Genomic DNA, 24,572 nt, shown 5'->3' with positions numbered 1-24,572 from the left:
CAGCTGGGAGCGAGGAGAGGACACGGTGTCCGCTCGGATCCCGGACAGCACGGGCGGTGTCCGCTCGGGTCCCGGACAGGGCAGACACGGTGGCTCCTTGTTGGCAATCAGCAGCGATGTGCCGAGTTTCCCTATGGCCGTGTTTCCTGTTGAGAACCGGTCCGTATATCGCGCTGACGTACGGCGGACGAGCGGCGGTATAAGGTGGCGTCACACCGCGTCACACATGGTCGGTACGGATCACAGGACAGTGACGTATGCATAGAGAAGGCGGATTACTGGAACTGGGTGTGATTCGGCGCCGGTCTTTATGATGTGATGGTACGATTATCTGTAACATAGTGCAAGGAACAAGCAAATTACGTGATATAAGAAGCTGGTAACGTAATATGGAAATGCATATACCTAACTGATTATCACACGATCAGGAGACATTTACAGTAATACTGAGATGATAAGTTCAGCACACACGGCGCCAGTGGCCGCCCGATGAGACGGCTGGCGGGGCTGGGCACATCCTCAGGCACGGCCCCATAGACTCGGCTCAGTCAATACATCCAAGGCCGGGGCCATTAGAGTGGCCCGAACCGCACCGCCGCGCCGGCCGGTCGACCGGCCGTGCAGCACACTGATCAATCGCCATGCACCGCCCGATCGATGGCCAATCGTTCAACATACCACTTCTATGCACAACAAAACACAGTTAATTCAAAGAGTAGGACCGGACTGGCAAAAGTTTATGAAACGCGTCTGTCTGAAGATGTGTTATGAGAAAAGAAACTGTGAGAAACGGCGTTGTGATCGCAATCTGTCCGAGCCACTTCACTGAAAAAAAAAATCAGTAAATAACGCCAAATAACCAGAAAGCGTCGAGCTGGCCACGAAAGCTCTCCCACCTTCACCCAGCTGTCCGTTTAACACCTGTTGTCGCTTTTCCAACACATGATCCACTTTCTTTTACACAAATCCTACATTTCCCACTTACATCCTAGACGTTAGCGGCACATCCGGTGGCTCGACGTTCATCCTCCGACAGTTCTACTCACACCTCCTGAGGGACAGGACAGTGAGGATGACGTACCGTTCTGCGGAGGGACAGGGACATCCGGTGTGTGCGCGACGCGGCGTGACAGCTAGAGAGGGGGATCACGTCCGACTCGCTGTCTGTTGCGGGCTCAGCTAAGCTCCTACCTCAGCTCACATCACCTCTCACCCCACTTTTCAGCTCTCCCATCACCTCACTCCTCACCTCTCCTCTCACCTCAGCCAGCAGATTCATACGATGGGCCGGACAGGGGACAGCAGGCGCCACCAGCGGAGACACGTAGCGGACACGGCGGACACGGTGCCCGGCGGACATCCACCAGCGGACACACCAGCGGACACACACCAGCGGGCACACACCGACCAAGGCGCGGCCCCGTCTCTAACGATCTACTTACAAGTCAGCAGCACCGCCGCGGCGGCGTCGCGTCGGAGGCGTCGGCTGGCGCACGCGCCCTAGAACCAGCACGGCCCCGCGACTGACAGGCTGGGTCACATTAACTGATCAAACACCGCGTGTAAATGAACTGTGTGGCCGGAGCGGCGGCATATGTAGATCCACCCAGAGAGATGTTTGCCGACACGCGACGCTCGCCTAGTCATGCCAAAGCGGTCAATAGGTTCGTTCGATATGCATGGTATCGCTTCGTGAAATATCGAGCGGACGGGAAAAAGCGACAGGCCATCGCGACTATGATCGCGACCTCATTTTAAAATAACTGAGAAAGCGAAAGGTCTCCCCCATCCCACCGTGGCCTATTGGAAACAAAACGGACCGACGCAGATCGTCCGCCGGTCTGGGCCGTCTCGGGCGTTCGGAGCGCAGATAAACGATTTCCTGCCGTCAGACCGAGTAGGACTTCTCGCTCGTCTCAGCAGCGGGAGCGTGGCACTGGCAGTGCCCACGAGCCATTGTCTCACGCTGAAGCCGACCGAACAGAATGCAACGGAAAACAAAATTTCCAATAGAGCATCCAACGAACAATGAACGAGCTAGGGATGAAAAGTTAGCGCCTGAATTCGTTCGATGCTCAAACACGGTCTGCTCGAAACTGAGCTACTCAGCGTACACTCCAGTACTGAAAAAAAAACAAGAACTCCAAATTCACCGTGAATTCACATTTCAGGCAGCCTTATAACGAACAGTGTTCGATTTTCGACTCCTGAGTCTCCTCAACTTTCTCGAATGTGTTTGGATATGCAAATAGCCAATAGGTAGCCCACAGAATACTGTTAAGTGCAGGGCTAAACTTTGAGTAAAACTCTTGCGTGCTTCCTAATAGCAAAAACCCATTTTCATTGGCCACTCGGCCACTCAATAAAATTGCTATCAAAACACTGTTGTTACAGCTGCTTTGAGCACCTTGATAACAACAGCTTCCATCTCACGCCGGCTTCAGGGTTTCGCCGGATGTTCTCTGCTCGGTTATGAAAAGCACAAATGCCGTCACTCTCTCTCCATCCGAGGCACGTCGTCCCACACCTTCTCACCCTTCGATCGCTCGTGGCGGGCACGCCCTCGAAGCTCGCAGCTTTCCGCCCTCTCACTTCAAACCGGCACCGCTTCAATCGTCGTCTACTCGTGACCTTTGTGCCCAGAGGGGTCAAATATTACATCAATGGCCAGGGTATGGCGTACCTCGCGGGCTCATCAGAGCAGATTGCATCAGGCAGGGTCGACAAGGTCGGTCAGATGACGATGGATGGACAATAGCCACATCGTCGGCACACGCTGACCATCGGTCACACGGTCAGCCGACCGAGGCGAAGGTGTCAGACGAATGGATGGGGAAAACGAGGGAAACAACCATCAACAGCAGGTAGAGCGGGAAGGAAGGAAGAGCACAATATGCAAGGAATGTCCGCAGTCGGATGTTGGTAGATGCCAGGCGCCAATACCCATCGTCAGCCTAACGCAAGTTGGGTGACCTAACAAGGTTTTGTGGCACTCATTGTGACGGTACGCTGCAAAGTGTATTGGGTGTTTGGGCAATGGGCAGCGTCAAACACGTTGTAATTTTGGCCCACGACTTCATCTCGTGTCCCTTCGCCCTTCGATCAAAAAAGAATCAGACAACAGACTGAATCTAGGACAGGGGGTCAGGGAGTGACGTATGGACAATTTCACTTGATCTATTGTCATAAGACAAATGACAGCACACCTTATTTAGTCGGGCATTTCATGAGGAACAGACTAGGATGTTTGATGAACAAATCGGAGTCGGAGAGATTGACATCGATTTGCCGAGACTGCGCGACCCACTGACCTCATGGCCTCAAGTCACAGTAAATATGACTCGCAAATGTGCGCCGCATAACGTGAAACGTCGGGCGTGCGCCATGTAGTGCGTGACCTCATAACGTACGGCCTCGTGTTGTCTGACGCGTGACTTCGTGATGTATGGCGCGTGGCAAACGAGCGAGCGTTGGGCGACGATCGTTTCGGGTCAGACGGGATTGGGACGGCGGCAGGCGGAGCCGAGTGCCGAGTGACGAGTGTCTGTGAGGCACCGTGAGTGGAGTGCTTTCTGTGAGTGGCCGAGCTGCCAAGGAAAGCACTGCTCAGTTCTCGAGCAGTTCGCACCGCCTTGTAAACATGAATTGTAAACATGAACTACCACGAACTCATGGCCCTAAATAAAGCTCGACTACCGTAACACGTGTTCCCATCACCAAGGACAAGCTCCCCGCTCCATAAAACCCTTCCCAATTCGGCCCCCACGAAGGACAGCTCTTCACCCATTCAGCGGGTGATAAAGCAGGCCCTTTCACTGCCGAAGCAGCCGCGCCGAGGGCGTTTGTAAACCTTTGTGGCGCTGGCTGTCAGCAGCCATTCAGCTTGGCCAGCTGAGCGCGGCGGGGTCGGTCACATTAGCTCCGTTCCGGCCGTACCCTCGGCAGGCCCTCCCTGTTACGGCGACTCCGCTCCGGTGGCCACACAAAGCGGCCCACCTGGCGGCGGCAATTACGCCGCTTCGCCGCGCCACCGTTCGCCGCAGCGTCGCTCCCAGCCGAGAGTGAAGTCAGTTCCGGCCAGCCCCAACGGCCGGCGGACGGGGAAGGGAGAGGGATGAGCCATGACCGGGGGCGGGAGGACAGGTGAGCTGGCCGGTCTGCACGGAGCGTGACCTCGGGAATTCGGAGCCCGACTGTAAATTGATCAGCGGATGCTATCATAACATTCTTTTCGGTCCGCTGCACAGAGCAGGTGCAACACCAATAATAATGAAAACACTGAGCACGAATAGCACCACTGACTACAAACTGAAATTAGTTCGTAGCTTCGTCGTGGCGAAATGAAGGCCCATGTTGGTCAACATCTCCGATCATGTGTTGTGTCTGTTGTCTTGTGGATGTGATTCACAAACAAACACATCACGTCCGGAGGTTCTACGCTCGGCTCACGAACCCGACTGCGACCGACAGTGAGTCAGACTTCTGGCCACCGACGTAACATCAGAGGCGAATCGACTGCTGACTCAGCCGCAGGACGTCCTATTCCAGCGCCGAGCCGCGGAAATGTGACGGACACCGCTTCCTGTACCGCTTCCGGCTAGTGTCGGTGTCTGCGTCTGACGCGCATCAGATCACCCCGCGGCCGATCCAGAGACGTGGCTGGGACCCAGAAACCACCACAGACATGCATGTGACCACTGAGACACCAGTTCAAACAGCCAGCCGTCTCTGACACCCAACTGACGTCTCACAAGACTAGGAATCGCCACAGGGATTCAGAACCACCGGTCGTCCCGCAGAAGCGCCAGTGACCCACCTTGACGAAGTTGTCGGGGAACACGCCGACCTTTCCCCGCAGCTTGCCTCGCATCCAGCCGGGCTCCGTGGGCGCCAGGTCGGTCACCACGTCGCCGACACGGATCGTCAGTTCGTCAGTGTGCTGCGCCTCGTAATCGTATTCCACCAGCGCCTCTGTGGAACATCGGACAATAGTCAGCATGGAACCGAAGGGGGCAGTGGGTAGCGTAGCACAGTAGACTAAGAAAATGGTCAACACAAACTCATAGAGACGATGGACAGCATCGTATACAAGGACACGCGAGACTTATCCTAAAATGACAGGAATCGGACAACACAACGGAAATATGGACAAGGAACAATGAACATGCCTATCTAACGGAGCTTTTGTTGGGGCACAGTTCATTGCATGAACGAGGATGAGGCCTAACAGAGACATCAATATCTAGCGTCAGCAGGCAATAAAGACATGATGATCGTAATTGGAGTTCAAGGGCAGAGTGCCCGGTAGCAACGTAACTTAGTTGCATTCGCATTAAGCGGCAATTCAGACATCCAGCCGGCTAAGGAATGATTTTCTTTATGATTCCGATTCATCAAGCGAGACTGACGTTTGTGCTGATCGATGTTATTTATACCACCAATTTGTTCGCAATCAATCCCGCTGCGCTTTCGACAAACCACAAGTTTGTAATCTATATAAACTAATAACGGATAACTGTCAATTATCCGGCGGTAGGAGCCAGTAGTCCGTGTTTTAAAAACCGCCGGGGTCGGCCGCCGGGTCGACATCGCACGGAAGTGTGGCCGCCTGCTGACACCGGTGACCCGACGCTGACCCGGGCCCGGCTGACGGCTGCTCCGTGACCGGCGCAGGAAGTGAAGACGGCGTCCGGTCCCAGCCAGCTCAGAGGAGAAAGCCGCCCTTTACCCCGCCGCGGCCGCCCGCACCTCGGCGGACAATGGATCTCTGACTGACACCCGTCAGCTCAGGGTAGGGTTAGACTGGCCGGCGGGCACCGCCGCGCTCCACGCAGCACCCGCGCGGCGGCGGACCGTCCCCGCCCCGGTCCTGCCTCCCCTGCCCGGTTGGCGCGTCGTTCCCACGGCCAGGGTTAGCGCTCCCTCCCCAGACGGAGCACCCCGCCGTGACGACACCGACACCGTGTCGGGTCGGGGGAGGCGGGGGCGGCGGCGTGGGAACCGTCCCTGATAATCCTCCGGAGAACTCTCCAGAGCGGCTCCCGGCGGCTCCCGGACCCTCCCCGTCCTCTCCAGCGGCAGCAGAGACAACGGAAGTCGGGCCGCATCTTATACCCCGCACCAGATAAACAGAAGCATCGGAAGGGTTAACCCGTCCGGCGACGGCACTCGACCCAAACAACACAGACGTCATAACTGCCGCGCAAACGAAACGCTCGTAAACCGTCCTCGACACCACAAGACGCCGAGGGTGAGCGACCCTGTCGGCTGAACGCGTGTCTCGGTGTGCGCCGGCGAGGGGAGAAGTAGATCAAGTCGACCCCCAGACGATTGACAGACCGGAGATGAGCGCTGAGTGAGTTGTCATCAACCGTAGGAGAGGGAGAGGGAGGAGAGAAGGAGAGAAGGAGAGAGAGAGAGGGAGAGAGGAGAAAGGGAGAGAGAGAGAGAGAGAGAGAGAGAGAGAGAGAGAGAGAGAGAGAGAGAGAGAGAGAGAGAGAGAGAGAGAGAGAGAGAGAGAGAGAGAGAGAGAGATCCAGCAGCCAGCCTAGCTCACCGGCGACGGAGGACAAGGCAAGAGCAGCCCATCGCAGACAGGCGGCAAGCGTCCATACATAACAGACCAGCATACCAAACGCACGCCAGACACCGCACAGACTACAAACATCACAAGACATTGGCAACAGCTAGAGCACCACACACCATTCGCAGTCCGCAAACCATCAACAGACGTCCAAACACTGTGTATCACACAGCCCCCGCACAGTCAGCGCACAGTCGTACACCGTCCGCATCTCGTCCGACGACGACAGGGGACGGCGGGCGTACCGGGCCGTCCCGGTACCGCCAGATCGATCACGCCGTCTCACCCTCCTCTCTCTGCCCGGTCCGCTCGCTCCCAGACAGCCTGATCAATGGTTGATCCGAGCCCCGCACCTGGGCCTATACCTGGACGAGCCCGGCACTGCCCTCGCCTGCCTGCTCAGTCAGGCTGCAGCGCACTCGCTATATAACGTGCTCGAGATTCTTGAAATACTTTGGGCCAAGGAGCTTCTCATAAGTGTCGGAGCAAGACAAGTTTTTTATGGGAGCTGTTCCCGGACGCTATAAAGGCCCCGGGGAAGATGACGGTGTCCATGATGCATAAAGGTCACCTGACCCATCTGATAAAGTTCAAGAGTGAAGCCAGGAGATCAGAATTCAGAAGGTTCCCAGAATCCACGACAGCTGACATACTACCGCCGAAGATCTGACCCATAACTAGATAGCGACAGACGAGACAATCGGGATCGAAATGTCTTGCCTAGCATTCTTACAACCCACCGTTCCATTCGCAACAGTTGAATTCATGGAAGACGACAAACTACACTTGTATCGTCATCAAGCTGACATCAGGCACCGTGAGCTGAGCGCGCTTTTCCGACAGGTTTCCGCCCCTGCTGGCCCTCTTTGGAGAGGCGAATGCGGGCCTCACTGGCGTCCAGTCAGCCATAACAAGAGCCTATCCGTCAATCGACCGGCATGCAAACAACACAAAAACACACTTAAAAATACCCGGAGTCATGCACAGCCTGGCCCACCTATGGTCAAATTGGCATCGGCTACAGGATGCATGCGGGGCAACAGAGCCTGGGAACGGTGGGTGAGTTTGGACGAGTTGTGGGTGAGTTTGGAGGAGTTCTGGGTGAGTTAGGAGTGAGTCGGGCTGAGTTGCGCGGGCGGAGGACGATGACCGGCCAGGGTCGGACCATAAAATAGAGGAGGTGCACGTCGACCAGCGTCCATCGGTGGCGGTATTGGACGGTGTATCGGCCTCGATGCACGCGCCGGCACATGGGCAGCTGTCCGATATGACACCGAACTGCAGCATTCCTCCGTGACAGTGGCGATACAGGGAAATGGTACCGAATTCCGAAACGCTACTTGGAAGCTATCGAGGACGGTAATGGAGCCCGTGATGGGTTAGCAATACGCTGCATGATTGGAGCACATTTATCAGGCTGCTGTCATTGCTCTACTGATTTAACCGCAGTGCAGCGCTTCCCACGGTTCGCTTATGGTCAGTCGAGTTGCGTCAGCACAGCACACGTAAGTGCTATCAACAAATCACCGGAGACAAGTGTTCACTATTTTTGGCTGTTGTCACGAGCCTGTTTACCTCTTAATTATAATTCCTTGTACAACATTCGCGGCATGATTTCACCATTCCAGCTTAACCTTGTGGTTAGCGTGAAGACAATCAACCTAGTCTAAGGTTAAATTAGAGGTCAACCAAAATAATAGTTAACGTCCAAATTATTTGTTCGATGAAACTCTAGCAATAGTTTCATAAGAAACTCAGTTTTGCATTGCTTTGTGCCTGCAACTAACGACAAATCATCAAGCATACCTACTCGTATTGAGACGTTAGACCGGAAATAACCTCACGGGAGTGACACTCGTACGGCAGCTGATGACTCGAAAACTCGGAAACTCCAGACAGATCGTAGCAATTTGGTCCGGACGAGTTATGAGCCGCTTTGATCGCCCATAGTTGGCTAGAAGGTGCAGTTTGTGTGTGACAACACGATCCAACGTTCCATTTATCCACAAAGTTTCGCCATCTCTGTCAGCAGGGTCATGGAACCTCCCAAAGAGCCTTCGGAATATGAAGGATGAGGCAACAAGCAAATGACGGGATATATGAGAACTATGACGGTAACCGCGAGAAGAACGGGTTAACTGGCGTCATCAGTCACCATTACCCCCGGGGTCACGGGACGCGGTGGCGTCACTGGATGGATCGGTAGACGATGTAGTAACAAATGTCTCAGCCCAGTGTAGGTATTCACTAGCATTCAAATTGTGATGGAAGACTGCAAATATGAATGGCAGCTGATAGAATGTGATATGCACATAAACATATGTTATATTCCCGACGTTTGTGGCCCGTGTGGCGTCAGGTACGGGTCTGGTGCCCTGGGCCTCGTTTCATAAAGCGAGTCCGTAACTTACGGTGGTTTTTGGTCTTGTATTGCAAATGCATGTGAAGCGATGACGTTAGTTTGAATCGTTAAATTTATTCATCTTGCAAGCAAGAACAGAAGGCAGAAGGGTAAATAAATTTATCGCTTGAAATGCACTTGCAATACAAGACCAAAAAACGGCGTAAGTTACGGACTCGCTTTATGAAACGAGGCCCTGGTCTGGTCTGTGTGGGCGGCAGCCGCCGCCGCGCCGGTCTACGGTAGGCTGCTCTTTTTACACCTTTCAAATTCTACTATGATATGCGGTAGTGATCTTCATCAGTTTTACTCTCTTATTGTTTCCCCTTCCTTGTTTTTGTTGTCCGTTGTTTTTTTAATGTAAATGACAGAATTAGAAAAGACGGCTGCAGTTATACAGTACACCCGATGGCCGATGCACATTTATAAGTGAGGAAAGACTAATCGACTTTCAAAAGGCATACAAAACACGATTGTTGCATTACATACTACACACTACCAGATACGTTAAAATTACGATAGCACAATGACCCTCTGATATCCCTGAAACCGGTTCACGGAAACATCGAGTTCTTGATGTTAGTATATAGGGATATGCACTTATACGATCAAATGCAGAAACAAACTTAACAAGTTAATCAAATCATCTGTTTTTTCGAGTGATAAAAAATAGTATCACGTCAAGCTGAAAGGGCTATAAGGCACGATGGATGATGATGATGATGATGATGATGGTGAATTGGGGTTTTTGGGCGCCCGGACTACAGTGGTCATCGGCGCCCATATAAGGCACGATGATTGTAAAAATTAAAGCGTTGTGATTCTTTCCATCCGGCGCGCACCAGCAATAGCCAGTGTTCGTCGTACGGCCCTGAAGACGGATCATACCTGAAGACGGATCATAAACTATTGTACGACGGGAACTATTTGACGTGGAAAGGTAACGGCAATGCAGAGCAATACCCTTGCTAAATGTAAACCTCGTCCACGGCTCCCATCATCCAAACTTGCACCAGGGGGAAAATGCAAATAGTCTTATCCCAAAAACGGCGCAGCAGGCGGCATTTCAAAGATAAACAGAACTGAGAGCTCCCGTGCATTTCATGTCAGCCCCGGGCGGTATACTGACCGACTCGACATCTCCCGTAGCAGTGGTGGAGCGGCGCGCGGCTCTTGTGGCCCCGCGGCAGGGTCACCCAGCCCGGGTAGGACATGCCCACGCCGATCATCTCGCCGGCCCGTCACGTCACCGGTCGTCACACAGCAGCGTCACCACTGGAGCACACCACCACCTCACCCTCGCGCTCGGCGGCCGGCCTGGAACTGACGGGCCGCCGCCCGCCCGCCGGCCGCGGCACCCTGCGCGACGCTCTCCCACCATGGCCGGCTCACCCCTCCGCGCTACCCCGGACCCGCCGGCCGCCCGTACGGAGGGCCTGATGAGGCAAACACCGCCGGCACGCAGCCCCACTGCGATGGGCCATTACCGCGGGCGATACGGCGACTGGCCCGTGAGGAATGTGTGAAACGGGTGCAGGGCCATGCACAATTGCGGCGTACTGAAACGCTGAATAATTACAGGATGAGCCATGCCAACTTTGCAAAGAAAGGTGAACAATGCCAGTTTTGCATGCATTTGTACCATTCAAACGATGATGGTGGCCGTTTTCATTCAAAATATAGCAATAAAGAAGTGGACAGGTCGACAGCTAAAATACGCGCTACAACCCTTGATAAATGTGCATGGACATACATAAGAGGCTTAGCTTCCGATAAGCAGCATTCACAACTTTAAACCATATTCAAATCATTCATTCACTGTGCAGAAACTGAATCAAAACAGAGCAAATACGAAAAAAAAAACTATAAAACCGGTTCCGACCAAAATGTCGACAGATCAGCAATGAACAATGCCAACAACGTCAAAAAATGTCATTGTCGCACTTGCAACAACACTGAGTAGTGAGTATAAAAAAAACACAAGGATTATTTGCAATTTCTTTGAAAGAATTAACACAAGCGAAAAAACGCTAAAAGAACATGACATAACAACATTAGAAATAACTGAGTTGTGCTCCACCACTTAGATTGCACAGCAGCGAATCAGAAGCTCCTGCAGTTTCTAGCGTATAAAAACCATAGAAGCAATTCATAATGCGACACCCGTTCGTCAACCGTCCCTGTTTCCATGTATCGGAAAATGCGAGTAAGCCGAATCACCTTCCACTCCGACCATCAGTCATTCCATCGTCAGTCGGTTCCATCGGCTCCAACTACCTAGTCTTTGCCAGCCGGTTGCAATCAGCCTGGGTACTCCCACACAGTCCCATTCAGCTTGAGTCGGGCCCAGGCCAACAAGCTAACGGATCCAGTGCCTCTCAGCGTCCTCACTGCCATCAACGCCATCAGCACATCACTGCTGTCAGCGCAGCAGCGACGTAGCACATCAGCGCTGTCAGCACATCAGTGCTATCAGCGGCAGACGGACTTCCTGTCAGTGGCTGGATCCGCCGCCGCCGCCGCCGCCGCCGCTCGGGCCCTTCCCAGCACCGCCCGCCCCAATTAGGCGGCTGGAGAGTGAGAGGGGCCCGCACCCCTCCGCCGGTCGGTCGGAGCAGCGGCAGCGGTTTCCGGTGCCGGCCCGGCAGACAGGTGGCTGGGCAGGGGTCCAGAGGCGGCGGACAGGTGCCGGCCCGCCCCGGCCCCCGCTCACACGACCCGGGGCCGCTGGATGACGCGATAACTCGGACGCCGAGCCGCTCCGTTTCCGGCCGAGGACCACCGTCCCGGCCCCTGCGCGCGGCACTCACGGCGCACTGTGACTAACGCGTCACGCGTCACGCGCCGCGCCGACCAGCGCAGGCCGCCGGGTGAGGTAATCCGCCGTGACGTTCCCCGGCCGTGACGCTCCCGGGCGTCGGACGAACAGCACAAAAACGTCACATTGCCTGCATTCTCCCCCTGGATAGCAGTCAGTCTGCTTCCCAGAAACGTCACTCATAGCCACTTACGGAAAGCGCAATTTTATCCGGAACGCTTTTAACCCGCGCCCTGCTGGGGGGGGGGTGTTTGAACACCCCCCCTTGTGGTTTTTCGCGAATATCTCAAAAACGGCGGCGCGGAGCGCCGCCGTTTTTGGTACACCTTATCATACATCAATTCTACACATGTTGTGAAAATTTCAGACCAAGGTCATTCAAGGTCAGGTCACCAGGTCACTTGAAGTGACCTCACCTCATAAAAAGTTTCAATGTCTGTCATAGCTACACCGAGTGACCGATCGCTTTGAAACTTTCAGCGATTGCTAAGAGAAATAGCATGTACAAAATGTATATCTCAGAATTTTGATATCGATGACCTAAGGTCAGGTCAATTTTGCGACCTCCCCATTATAAGTCAATGGGAGAAAATTGAAATGCGCCTCTTTTGGATGAAAGACATTATAAACACTCCCAAACACCGAATTACAAGTGGTTTAGACACACTGAGCTTGAAAATGGTGTCCGTGACCCTTGTTTATGCCCTGAGGTCATCTTAGGTCACGAACGGTATCTAACAGTTTTTCGCAAATAACTTTTGATAGAGGCATGCTAGAGCGATGAAAACGCCTTAGATGTGTTCAGCTCGACGATACGGATCGACTGATATGCAACATGACCCTTTCCGGTCAGGTCATGACCTTGACCTGAGGTCAAATTTTTAAGTTGACCTTTCAAGGTCAAGTCATAGTTCATTCGATGCGTCTTGACGAGAGGAACACGATGCCGGTAAAAGTAAGCTCGTACAAGGCTGGGGTCAAAAGTTATTGCAGAAAAACTGTTTTCGAAAAAATCGGCAATTTTGGCAGTTTTTTTCCCCTGCAGGCAAAACCGTTGACGTTAGGTCAAATCTGAGAGAATTACTCAGAAAGGGCGTTAATAGGGCTATCGAATGCGCTTTTCCGCGGCGCTGTAGCTCTTTTGGTTCCCGAGTTATGCGTTGGCTTCTTGGAAATTTTCGACATTCGACCTGGAAAACGGCGAAATTTTGCCTTAAATGACCTCTGGTGACCTGACCTTTGACCTGACCAAAAAATTGACCGAAGTGATTTCGTCATTATTTTTGACGCTCTTTCGAACGCCGCCTTCCGCGTATCGCTACGTGGCCCAGGAGCCGAGTTACAAGGGGGGGGGTGTTCAAACACCCCCCCCCCCCCCAGCAGGGCGTGGAAATCCAGGACCCCCAGCAGGGCGCGGGTTAACGGATTTTGTTCCCTTACAGCCACTGGAATGTTCACTAACGACGCCCATAAAACGCACAATAACACAGCCGAGGCGACGCCACCGACTAAAAGCGGACAAGGCCGAGAAGGTGCCCGCAGTCGCCTCTTCTGCATTCCTTCGCCGCCCTCCAATAAACAGAGCCACCAACAAAGCGGCGCCACCAGAGCCCAACTGGAGATCCGAATCACGTCACCAGTCGCACGCTCGTCCTTCCGCTCCAACTGTCATCGATTCTGGCACTCACACATCAGCATCACCATATTCAGCCATTAGCACCAGTCCGGTACCAGCACCAGGACCAGAGACTATCCAGTGCCGGCCCCAAAAACCAAAGTATACAGATACACCAGCAACCAGTGTCAGAGCCAGCAATAAAACCAGCACCCTCACCAATACTTTAATGGCCATCATACCAACAACAGGCAGCTCCAATATCAACACCAACACCATTGTCAGCAACGGCAACAGCACCAGCACCACTACCGGCACCAGCACTGGTACCGGCGCCACCAGCTGATCGACATCATCACCGAATAATAAGAACCGCCGCCGTCCGTGCGGCATCCGACGGCAGCCGTCACGCGAGCGGCCGTTCCAGCCATCGGTGCGATGGAGGGGAGATATCGGCCGGCGGAGCCCCGTTCCCACACTCGGGCGTACGGAACCGGGGAAACGCAAGGCGCCTAAGAGGCGTCACGAAAAACGTCACGGGCCATCACGGAAGGCGTCAGGGGCCCCCACGGAAGGCGTCACAGAATACTCCAAGGGTAGTAACGGAAACGTCACGAAACTGTAACGGAGCTGTCACGGAGCTGTCACGGAGCTGTCATGAGGTGTCACAGGCCGCTGCGGCTGAGTGGCGCGGCCCCCTGAGGTCCCGTGAGGCTTCGTGAAGCATGACAACCTCAGTTAGTGCTAGTAGTGGCCCAGATAGGATGGTCATTGCGGCGGTCGGCAAGGCCATCACATTCGCGCTCGTCTGACCTGACCCCTGACCTGTGACACGGCCACCAGAGCGCCATTGTCGTCAGTGGTGACCCGTGACCTGTGACGCCGCTAACAGAGCTGACCTTTGACCCGTGTCGTCAGCGGCGTCACGGGGCCTCCGGCGCCGCCACCGGAGCTGAACTCAGTGCTCACTCACGGGCTATGAAGTCCGCTGACGCTGAGCACCGTGACAGGGTCGGAGGTCACGTCCGTGAGGGGGGACAGCCACGTGACAGCACACGACTCGACTGAGACAGCGCTCTGTCGGGACGGGCGGGACAATATCGTCGACGGGAATTCGGTTAGTGCCGAAACAAGGTCAGGTCACGTCAGTGTACTGCGATGTAGAGCATGGTAACTCGATTAAGTTGATCGAGTTGATGTCACAGACTAGGGTTGATCGAATCTGAGCCCATGACAGACCTGTAAGAGTTCAGTTAAGGAAGAAAATATCGAAACTAAGAATATAAATAAGAATTAAAGTACGCCTGCCACAGCGTAGGTCAAGGGCTACGGATCCATATTCCATAGACAGTCAAATTGAGCCTAAAGTTAGAGTGGAGGAGAAGCTCGAACAACCCTCACCATACGAAGAAAACAGATATTCAAGGAGCAATTTGTAGCTGAACCGAATGAAGGGCAGACATGCCCACAAATAGCTCCATTCATGTGTCTGTTTGCTACAACTGGTGTTCGTCGTATAGACCAGTGTTCCCACCGTTTTATCAATGAGCCTGCACCGGCGCGGTGGTTAAGCCCAGCTGTTTGATTGCTGATGCTCCCTGCTAATCCTTTAAATGTCACGGAATGGTGCTCAAGCAAAGCCAACAGATAAGTAGCGCGGTTCCACCGCATTGTTTGGCTGGATATCGCAGCATTTATCGTTGTAGCTTGCTATCGTCCGGATTTATCACTCATGTCCGGATCATGTTCAACATTTCGTTATAAACTGACTACTGCTTCCGTTATGAATCATATATGCCCTGCGCAGTTCCTGGCCTTGGCGCAGTACTTACAAATTACAATCACGACATGAGACCATACACTTCACGCCACACACATCCGACGGTAAAATGCGTAGGCGAGTTGAATTATCGTCAAGTACCTGATCAGGCGTAGAAAAGATCTGACGCATAAGGAGCAATGAGTGAGCTTGTCGAAATAAATTGAAAAGGAAGGAATTGAATTTCGATGACTTCTCGAAACCTGACTTTCAAATGATCTTCAAACAGGCAAAGTATTTAGGAATCATTTTCGACGACCATCGAGCGCCGTTTGTCGCTACGTGGGCGGAGCTGAATTAGAGCTTGAAAACGTCACTTCCTCTTGATGAGCTGCACTAGGAGAATCGGCACAGCGCGGGTTACAGTTGACACCAAATCATGACAACGAAATCGATATAGATCGGCTTCAATTGACACATAAAACACGTTATAGTTTACTACAAAAGTCGCTGTTCGCTAAGCTACGAGTAGTTGGAAATAAAATTAGTACGCGAGCTCCGTCGCATGCCTGCAAGAAGCCCACCAAGCGGTTGCCAGATCCGAATACAAGCCTCTCTGCCTCCTCACAGCTCAACATAGAACATGAGCAACGGTCGCGTAGGAATGCTACCGCGGTACACCTTTCGGCACGGAAAACACGGGAGAGGGTTGAGGGACAGGCGTATCCTCTGTCCTTGCTGCACCGGCAATGCCGCGGCAAAACGACACACGAGCTCACGGATCAACGGCTGGGGGGGGGGGGGGGGAGCACGCTTGTCCTCTGTTCACTGTGCACTGTCCTCACCAATAACTTCTCAGTTCTCAGTCATAGCAATGGCAACCGTGAACGGATGGGCCGAAAAAAGACACGGCCAAACCACGGCAGTGCACCGTCTCACGGCAGCGGCGGTGGCAGCCAGCACGGCCACTTTTTGGGTGGAGAGACGCCAGTGGCTGATAACAGGCGGCACGGCACATATTCTGGGAAAAAGGCGGTGCATACACTGCTATTGTGCAGTGGCGATAAGAGCCGACAGTTCACATCCTCATTATTCACACAGGGTTTCATGGAACTAAAACTGGTGCATGCTCCGACGAGAACATTTTCGGCAGACCATCAGGAAAGCTCTGTCACGGCTACAGCCAATGACTAAAGCCAAAGTCACGCATCTCATGAAAAAAGGCACTATAATAGGATCGCAGACATGCACCATTCGATATAAGGAATACAAATATGTGCAATTGTTATTCTGAGCTTGTGGTAAAAAGTCCATTAGTCCGCGACTGCATGTGTTAAATGGTGAGTTTAAACTCACTAAGACCTAATACTGAACTGTTCGAGCCGTCAGCATGTCATCTATGATAAATAGTTATAGCGGAGCTACCAATCTGCCATAAACATGAAGCCGCCAATACCGATAAGACGAAAGACGCCAGACGACAGACGAAAGACACACAACAAACTGGCGAGCAATAACCGTAGAAGATGTTCAACCACGACAACCCATTAAAAAGGCACAGAAACTGAACGGCTGGCGCAGTAGCAGCCTTCCAATCAATCAAAGACTAAAAACCACTCTTCGCCACGAAATGATCTCGAACAGCCCATTATGCGACCACGCCGGTCGGCACTGGTCATAGCGGCGTCACCGCACAGGCAGAGTCGGCTGACGGCGGCGCCACGTCCTGTCCGCTCCTCTCTGAGACTGAGCTACCGGTGGCTGACGCCGAGTCCAGCGCTCCGACCGCACTGTCCCCGTCGGAGGCACTGCCCTCCGCACCGTCCGGCGGCCCGGGAGTGTCACCTGTCGGGAGGATGACCTCACCGCCTGACCTCACATCCCCCGGCGCCGACACTGACACGTGTGCCGGTCGGTGGGGTGAGATCGAGGGCCGTCGAGGCACCAGGGGAGCGGCGCCTAACGTTCCGAGCTGCAGGGCCAGGGAGGGGAGGTTACCGGCGCTCAGGGTCTCCAGGTCCAGCTCGGAGGCCAGGCCGGGCACGGTGGCCCGCGCGGAGACAGTGGTGACCGACGCACTACCGACCGGTCTCCGCGCGCCGGCGGCGCACCGCAGCTCGCCCGTAGTGCCCATACCGAGAGCAGCGCGAAGCCGGCCCGCCGCGCACTCAACCAGTTCACAGAGTGCGCCGCGCATCTCCAGACTGAACATGTAGTAGAAGAGGACGTCCAGGAAGCAGCTGGCGAACTGCAGGTCGTTGCTGATGGCGGTCAGCAGGAGGAAGAAGGTAGAGCCCGCCTGCGGTCCGGCGGTCAGCTGCACGAACGTGGCGGCGGCCGCGCACAGACAGCACACGCTGCAGCACACACTAATGGCCACCAGTAGGGAGACCAAGCGACGCTCCGGGGTCCCCGTCCCGCCGCCGCCAGGCCGCACACGTCCCGCCTGCTGCGGCAGCGACGGCTGTGCCTGGTCATGACTCAATGTCTCCAGAGCTACCTCATCCCGCGACTCGTGGTCAGCACGCCTCATGAACTGATCGTCTGCCTCAGCGATGTCTGGCTGTTGGTCTATTTCACTCCTTGATCGCTCCCACGGCTGGCCCCGAGCAAGATCGGTTCCATTCCTATCTCGATTGTTGTTCTGCCGCTCCGACCTCAGTCCATCCTCCGGCCGCCGCTCATCGCCAGCCGCCCCGGAGCGCTCTACTGATAACGGCGGCGAGGGCGGTGGCAGCGACAGAGACGTGGTCACCGACACGGACGGTAGCGGGATCGATGGGGGCGGCGCGGCACCGTCCTCCGGCGGCACCACGACCACGCGCGGCGCGCGCTTCAGCCGCCGCACGCGCATCATGATCATCACGTTCATGACGAGCACGGCCCCGACGGGCGCCAGCAGCAGCAGCTGCTGCAGCACCACCACACCAACCAGCCAGTGACTGAGCGGCAGCGCCGCGCCGAACACCATCCGATAACCGGGCCCCAGATCGCCCTCCGCCCGCTCGGCATCGAACAGCATCACGGCCGGTAGGTTCACCAGCAGCGCCAGCGTCACCGAGGCGAGCACCCGGCGGCGCGCCTGGCCCTCGCGGTCGGCGGTAGCCGCGTACCGCGCCGGCTGCCGCACCGCCAGGAAACGGTCCACCGTGATCCAGAACGTGACGTAGACGCTGCTGTAGACGAAGCTGTTGGTGAGCGGGATGAAGCAGTGCGCCGTGTAGGTGGCCAGGAATGCTCCGGTGACGACCACCACGCCGCGGCAGCCGGCCGTCACCGGCATCAGACGGAAGGCGACATACGGCAGAGCCGTGGCCAGAGTCATCATATCGGACACAGCCAGCACGGTCAGGTACAGGTACACGACGCCGGAGCGGAACCGCGGCCGGCACAGCACCATCAGGTTCAGCGCGTTACCCAGAATGCCGAGCGCGCACAGGGCGGCCGCGATCACGCCGTAGAATGCCAATGAGGTGCGACGGTAGATTTCCAGCTCATCCTCTGTGGGTCGGTCCGGGCAGGACATGGCGACGTCGTGCCGGCCGACCGCACCAGTGCCCGGTCACGGCACCACTGACACGACGACACCGACAGCGGAGGAGGACAGCGGTGTGATGCGCCGCACGCGGCGGCCGGCTGCACAGCGATATTAGTGTACACTCGCAGTGATATTGTCAGCCGCCTGTGTGCCATCCACAGATACGGGCGCTATTCCTAGGGCTGCCCCATCCCCCTCCCCGCGCGGAGCGCCGCCCAAGTGTCAGGCGCTGTGATCCTACCAGCATTGATTGTGTGTGCCCATTGGCAATTATTGCTGGCCGCCTGACGGCCGCAAAACAGGAGGTAAAAAGGTGTAAGTCAATATTGTACGAATATTGTAGACAGTTTACTACTTGACAACGAATAACCGAAGGTTTGTGTCAATAGTAAAAGCACTGTTCGTTAGAATTGTGTTTTTCTATTGAAAAACAAATCTGAGTTCCCTGACAATTTGGCAAAAGCTGCCTGAGATTAACGGTAACTGTTACAGCCATAATGTACGGGCTAAGGCACTTATGGAGAAAAGCCCGAAATGAATCCACATTCATTAGAAGAAAAAAAAAACTTTAAAGAAAAGAGGCAGCGGGATTAACGTCAAGAGGCGCATATTCTTACAGCGGTGGCCTCGTGTGTTGCCATTGAGGGGCGGGCCGACAGCTACGAGTACGTCAATATTTGCCCTTCTCGGTGGTCCAGCGTAGCACCTCGACATAAAAAGTGGACGTTTACGTCCCTTCCTTACGGGCTCAGCCCCGGCAACTCACTAGGGTGCCTGCCCAGACCAATGTCTCCCCCTAATTCCTATCATCCTTCCGGCTCTGCAATGGTCTTGTCAGACCGAAAGGGCCTAACCCAACAAAACAAACAAAAAAACAAACAGTCCCTTCCTCTGCGACCCACCCCTTCTACCTTTGCTACAGGGCCACGCAGCCAAAGGACAAACGGCGTTCGAGAGATCGTCAAAATACCGTCAGCTTGCACGAAAGTCACAAAGAATATATCAAGCACAGAACAGCACAGAAATCACAGATAATAATGGTACCAGAAACGGAGGCGTTAGAGAAATCCGCCGTAAGAGTGTAGAAGGAGAAGAAAAGCTTTAAAACTCCCACCACGGCTAAGATTAAATAACCAGCAGTGAAAGCTCAATTCCAAGCTTTCAGGAGACATCAAACTCTGCCTCTTGTCACCATGCTCCAGCCCATGGTACTCACCTTTGTCTGACATAGAATCCATGGTTCTTCAATTCTATTTAACCTGAAAAGTGAGACAACTCATTGAAAACTTACATAAGCGATTATCCATAGACCTCTGTATACAGAGGTCTATGAATTATCATATGCAGCAGGCACAGCGAAGGTCGATGTCAGGTCGGGTTATGCCCTGAATACTCACAGGTCACCCGTCAAACGGTCCCATTGATCATTTGTATGCACGCCAGTCATATTTCTAACCCGAGCATGACTGAGCCCCACCTTCCTCCATCTCGTTTATCTGCTATCTACTGAAGCACTAAATGCATCGACACGAAACCAAACGACACGCTTTATGAGAGTCGCAGGTACCATCAGCTGCATAATTTTGACACATTGTGTCTCAAGTAAAATCTTGTAGCTGACAGGTCGGAAGGAAATGACGTCACAATGACGTCATGTTCGCTCGATTTGGATGCAAATTATGGTTCTACAACATTCCTTTTCACGATTACAATAATAAATCCAGCACTGATTTATTTGCACGAGATGACACAGGGCCAACAAACTGCTATCATCAGTTTTCAAAATTTGGAATGTTTCGGAAATTGTACATGCAATATACCTCAAATATATTCTAAACCTAGTGTGTCACCTGCGCAGCTTAGTGCTGTACTTGGTCAAGTAGCTGTTGATCAGCAAATTGATCCATCCCCATCAATTTACAAAGCCAAAGCAAGCCAAAGCCAAACCTAGAGCAGTTTGCAGGGTAACAACCTCATTTACCTCTGTGGCTTAGCTTGGTATAGAGTCATAGACAGGACACACAATGTAAATAATAAGATAACTTTACTAGTTACTACTGCACAAAGTGAGCTCGACGGAGTTCAGCTCGCTCGGGCCCAGAAGAATCCCCATTATGCAAATAGTTTTACTGCTGGGGCTTACATCGGGCTAGCGCCAACCATCGCGACAACTACGGCTAAACCAGGGTTTCGGAGTCGTGGTAGTGCTTTTCCGACTCCGACTCTGACTCCGGGCTCCTGACCGACTCCGACTCCGACTCCGACTCTGGGTCTGATACAAAGGGCAATGGTGGCTGCCAAAATTCCGCGTGATATGATGCGCCAGCTTGAAAACCCGCTGAGAAACACGAGTGTGGCCGTATCATGACCACGGGCATCGCCATCATGTCGGTCTGTGTTTGTGTTAGGCACTTTTTGGAGCGATAAAAGAAGAAAGTAAATAGGTATACAGTGTCATTAAGTCTTTGACACTGGATAGTAGAAGTTATAACGCGAACACAAAATGCTTGCCTACTAAATTATGACATGACTTGAAATTTGTAAGATGCAATGTTAGCTTTTCAGAACAAAAACCAGATGTGTGAAAAATAACTTATTAGTACCTAGATCCAAATAACTTATTAGTTATTTGTGATCACCGGAAGCGAATTTTGCCGTGGGGCAGCTGATTAAAAACAACTGAAAAGTGATAGCACGGATTTTAGACTTCAGTGAACTTTCCGGAGTCGGAGTCGAGGCAGCTGGACCGGTATAGACTGCAGCCACCGGAGTCGTGGCTGCTTGCCACGACTCCGGGCGACTCCGACTCCGACTCTGAAACCCTGGGCTTAACTACGACCGTCCGGAGCTCACAGAGCGGGCATACCTCCGGCGGAGCATCGACTTTACTCGCGAGTTAAGCTGGAGCCCCAGCCAAGTACCAACATAAACGTTCAACCAACACCACAACATACTTAACCATCTTATGTACTGTGAAAGCATGTCACTATGAAAAAGGTTCAATTTTGTCACAATACTTCTACTCACTAAGATCTTCTTCAAATGATTATATCAACTGATCATGGGCATTTCATATCCAACATAATGGAAGGAAGTGGCTCAGCAATCAGCATTCTGTTAAAAGCAGGCAACAGAAAGGATTCTAGACTTAATATTAGGTACTGCAAGAGGGCTTTTCTGACTGAAAACATTGCAGAAAGAGGGCTAAAAAAAAACATGGGAATAAAAAATGTCATTTTTATTGAAATGCTATACAATGGAAAAACATGTACCTATACCTACCCCAAATAAGCATGGGTTGACACTTTTGTTCATCAAAATTATGTTTTCGATCAATATTGATCATTTTTGGATGCTGCAAATTGAAGTTCCAGCTTCAGGCCACAAAAAAGGGTATACGTCAACATTGGACTACCATACAAACAATGGCCATATTAAAGCTGGTTTATTCTTCTTGCACCAGGAGGCAGCACTTCTTTTCCAAAATCAGTGCTTGTATTTCCAAAATCGTGATTTCCTCGCTGAGGAGTGAAATCGGCTTCATCATTGCCAAAAATAGCTGATAGCGTTGTCATTTTTGGCACATGGTTGCCAAAAAATGGCATTGCCGCCAAAAATTGTTTGCCAAAAATGGCACAGGGAATCGAAATTGGAGGACATTTGAGAATTCAGAGAACTTTTGGGGTTATGCCTGCCAGGGGCCAAGCAGCGTCCGAGACCAGTCGGGGAAACTATGGTAAAATCTGCTATTTTTAGCAGTCTGCTATTTTTAGCAGAAATCTGCTAAAAATGGGTAGGTACGCATGTGACGTCATCGTACCCAAGTATAGCAGATTTGGGTACGGCCCCATACAAAAGCAGATCTGCACCCTAATTGAAGCAAATGCGCATCAAATGCCTGGCAGATTAATGGTGAGAATAGTGCTGAGAGAGTTCTCTGCTATTTTTGTTCGGATCCGGCTATTTTCAAATTCATTATTTGAAAATAGTCGGATCTGAACAAAAATATCAGAGGACATTCTCAGCACTATTCTAATCATGAATCTACCTGGCATTTGATGCGCATTTGCTTCAATTAGGGTGCAGATCTGCTTTTGTCGGGGGCCGTACCCAAATCTGCTATATTTGGGTACGATGACGTCACATGCGTACCCATTTTTAGCAGATTTCTGCTAAAAATAGCAGACTGCTAAAAATAGCAGACTGCTAAAAATAGCAGATTTTACCATAGTTTCACCGACTGAGACAGCCTCCCTGGATCTGCCTATGCTGATGCAGTATGCATACGATTGATTCGTAGGCTACATAACAGATCCAGATAGCTTAAGTCAAAGATCACTATAGTGCCGAATACGCAATGCGTGAAAAAATCCTCCCAAACCCCTTACCATTAAAACGCCAACCGAAATCACAACACCGGGCGTGACCGACGACGGCGACATGCACAACAAAGCAGTGACATTTCTAAACAAGTAGCGCATAAGCAGCTTGAGCGCCACTACTGCCTCTATTTGACTCAAAACAATTTTTTGTCTTTTTATCTATGAATTTCACCTTCCAATTGAATTTAAAAACTTTGGCTTTCAATTCCAAAATAAAATTCTATTAGAAGGTGTTCACTATTTTCTTAATATGTTTTTAAACAAATTTTGCAGTTTTATAGAAAAAAAAACATACTTTTTAATTTTTATTACTACTGATGTAATAATGGCCTCTAAAACACAGACCAAATAAATCGAACGCAGGTGAAGCGCAGACACGTACATTATTGGCTATATAAATGCATTAACATTATGACCCAACCATCAGATCTGGTTGTATCGGTCACCACCAAATAATAGAAGCGATTACTACTAAGCCGTAGCGAAAGTGATGGAGTCTTGGGTTGAAACTCGCCGACTCTGAGCGAGACACGGCGTGCTAACCATTTTACAGCGTCACAAACGTATGTACCTGTATGCCTAAGGGGTGATCCGTACTCCGTAGGACCCCCCCCCCCTCCGTCGTTTGGCCCCTGATCGAGCTAGAGCTTCGCGGAACAAAACGAGCGTGTTGCCCAGTGAAATAATCTGAGGACAGTGAGCTTGACCTTACCCTGAGGCCTGACGTGACCTTGACGCCCACCACTGCATGGGACAAACACTACTTCACACGTTGTTGGGACGCTTACAACCATCAAAGATTGGAAACGCACGGGTACCTAATGTGCGCTGGCATACGATGAAATCGCGATTCTTAGCCCAATCGCGATCCGGTCTCGAGAACAGGTCATATACACCATAAGTCATTTGGGTCAGGGCCATTATTTCTTTGGGGGGTTGGGGGTAGGATAGATATGAAATTGATTAGCTCAAGGGGATAGTAAGTTTTGTCGCGATCGGCCGCTTTTGCAAGAGTTTTTCGAGAAAAAAAAACGGGGTAGGTAAGGTGGTCCGGAGCCCCGGTGCTCGGTACCAGTTGTAAGAGCAAATACGGCACACGATATGTAGGTACACCATACGCTTCGACTTTTTCCAAAAGACCCAAACGTTCGATTTTGCTCGGTTTATTTTATTGAACAGTCTATTTCATTTCATTACATTCCCCACAATCGGAAGCCACTGAGCCGCTTTAATAATTCGTTATAACTTATATAGCTGTATGACCGCAGCACCGTTTGCATAGTTAGAGCTCGTGATAAGAGTGCCACTATACTGCGTGATTACCCAGCGATGACAGAGCCATCTGTGCACCCCCAGCGGACCAGCCCAAGGCAACCTGGCGACATCAGCGGCAACTTATAAACCTCTTCATCATTCAATCTTTCGTGCGGTGCCGGCGCTTCCCCCGCCCACTCCCGGTCTAACGGCCCTCTCCTC

At 52.4% G+C, this 24,572-nt stretch overlaps 1 protein-coding gene across 26 annotated transcripts in view; it reads right to left on the bottom strand.

Annotated features, from left to right (window-relative positions):
- LOC122371743 (SH3 domain-containing kinase-binding protein 1-like) overlaps positions 1-24,572 on the bottom strand; it is a 101,958-nt gene that overhangs the window by 38,499 nt on the left and 38,887 nt on the right. For 4 of the 26 annotated variants that reach the window (XM_043348360.1, XM_043348356.1, XM_043348363.1 and 1 more), the window contains exons 1-3: positions 23,103-23,171; positions 19,931-19,973; positions 4,817-4,971 (exon numbers count right to left, since the gene is read on the bottom strand). In XM_043348360.1, the coding sequence (XP_043204295.1) occupies positions 4,817-4,971; positions 19,931-19,952 (177 nt within the window). In that variant the 5' untranslated portion in view covers positions 19,953-19,973; positions 23,103-23,171. Of the gene's footprint in view, positions 1-4,816; positions 4,972-10,113; positions 10,383-19,930; positions 19,974-23,102; positions 23,349-24,572 lie in introns of those variants that run through there. The other 22 variants (XM_043348365.1, XM_043348372.1, XM_043348374.1 and 19 more) reach the window with 13 other exon arrangements.

This window comes from Amphibalanus amphitrite, unplaced genomic scaffold (assembly GCF_019059575.1).
Source record: "Amphibalanus amphitrite isolate SeventyFive unplaced genomic scaffold, NRLGWU_Aamphi_draft 001275F_arrow, whole genome shotgun sequence".
NCBI lineage: Eukaryota > Metazoa > Arthropoda > Thecostraca > Balanomorpha > Balanidae > Amphibalanus > Amphibalanus amphitrite.
The sequence above is the reverse complement of the archived record's forward strand: the minus strand, read 5'-3'. Positions and strand labels throughout refer to the sequence as shown.